General features: G+C 49.7%; 1 protein-coding gene across 1 annotated transcript in view; it reads left to right on the top strand.

The window, feature by feature from the left end:
* The window catches only part of NRXN3 (neurexin 3), a 9099-nt gene extending 8011 nt beyond the window's left edge, over nt 1–1088 (top strand). Inside the window, exons 2-3 of the mRNA XM_018575693.1 lie at nt 366–768; nt 1078–1088. Coding sequence (XP_018431195.1) covers nt 366–751 — 386 coding nt within the window. The 3' untranslated portion in view covers nt 752–768; nt 1078–1088. The remainder of the gene's footprint in view (nt 1–365; nt 769–1077) is intronic.
* The last annotated feature ends 371 nt before the right edge of the window (nt 1089–1459 follow it).

Here is a 1459-nt window from a genome sequence, read left to right as displayed (position 1 = left end):
CTGTGGGAAGGTGAGGGGAGATAATGAGGGTGGGTCTGTGGGAAGGTGAGGGGAGATAATGAGGGTGGGTCTGTGGGAAGGTGAGGGGAGATAATGAGGGTAGGTCTGTGGGAAGGTGAGGGCTGTATGTTTACTTGTATATTATTGTTGCCTAGAAACAGGTTTATCACTTTTGGGGTTTAGAACGATATGAAACCACTGAGAATTCAGGTGCGTGGTTTTGCTAGGACGCATTCTCCATTTCTCCCAGCAGAGGGCAGGCTTGTACTGCAGGTTATATTCTGTGACGAGGATTGCATTTGTATCTGCAGATGCAATCGCCAGTATGGTCACTTGACATTGTTGGTTTTGGTTCTGCTACCCAGGTACCATGGCGGGTGACCACACCCGTTTGGAATTCCACAACATTGAGACTGGCTCCATGACAGAGAAGAGATTTGCTTCGGCCGTACCCTCTAAGTTCATCGGGCACCTCCAGAGTCTGATGTTCAATGGCTTACTTTACATCGACCTGTGCAAGAACGGCGATATCGACTACTGTGAGCTGAAGGCACGGTTTGGCCTGCGTCCAATCATCGCAGACCCTGTCACATTTAAGACCAAGGCCAGCTACCTTACCCTTTCCACCCTCCAGGCCTACACCTCCATGCACCTCTTCTTCCAATTCAAGACCATCTCATCCGACGGCTTCATCTTATTCAACAGCGGGGACGGCAATGATTTCATCGCAGTGGAGCTGGTGAAGGGGTAGGAGCAGAGGCCATGTTGGTGGCGGTGGGGTATAAGGAGAACTCATGGAGGCACTTGTGGGTCTTTTTAAAAAAAGGTCATTTGAAGACGGGGTCATGGGGCTCATAAAGGAATTTAACCCTAAGGGGGTATCTTTGGCTAGGTATAGCCCACAGGTGTATATAAAGTATATCACCAAAAAAAAATGTCTAGCTTCTGAATGGAGTGAGGAAGGTTGGGCCCCTTGTCAGGTTCTCAGTCGGAGAAATTCACCCCTCTGTGTGTCCTGGTGTCAGTGGAACAGGAAGTGACTGAAAATTCAAAATGTTGAAGTTGTCAGCAGAACAGGATTAGGGAAAATCTTCTAATGGGGACACCTGTTACATACCGAGGAATTCCTCTTCAAGATGAAGAGATTTCAACTCTGTAGATGGGAACTCTGTGGGGTTAGGGGTCCAGCATAGATGGGAACTCTGTAGGGTTAGGGGTCCAGCAGAGATGGGAACTCTATAGGGTTAGGGGTCCAGCAGAGATAGGAACTCTGTAGGGTTAGGGGTCCAGCAGAGATGGGAACTCTGTAGGGTTAGGGGTCAGGAAGAGATGGGAACTCTGTAGGGTTGGGGGTCCAGCAGACATGGGAACTCTGTAGGGTTGGGGGTCCAGCAGAGATGGGAACTCTGTAGGGTTAGGGGTCTGGCAGAGATGGGAACTCTGTAGGGTTACGGGTCTG

Source organism: Nanorana parkeri, unplaced genomic scaffold (assembly GCF_000935625.1).
Source record: "Nanorana parkeri isolate BGI_ZX_2015 unplaced genomic scaffold, ASM93562v1 scaffold4411, whole genome shotgun sequence".
Lineage (NCBI taxonomy): Eukaryota > Metazoa > Chordata > Amphibia > Anura > Dicroglossidae > Nanorana > Nanorana parkeri.
The sequence above is the reverse complement of the archived record's forward strand: the minus strand, read 5'-3'. Positions and strand labels throughout refer to the sequence as shown.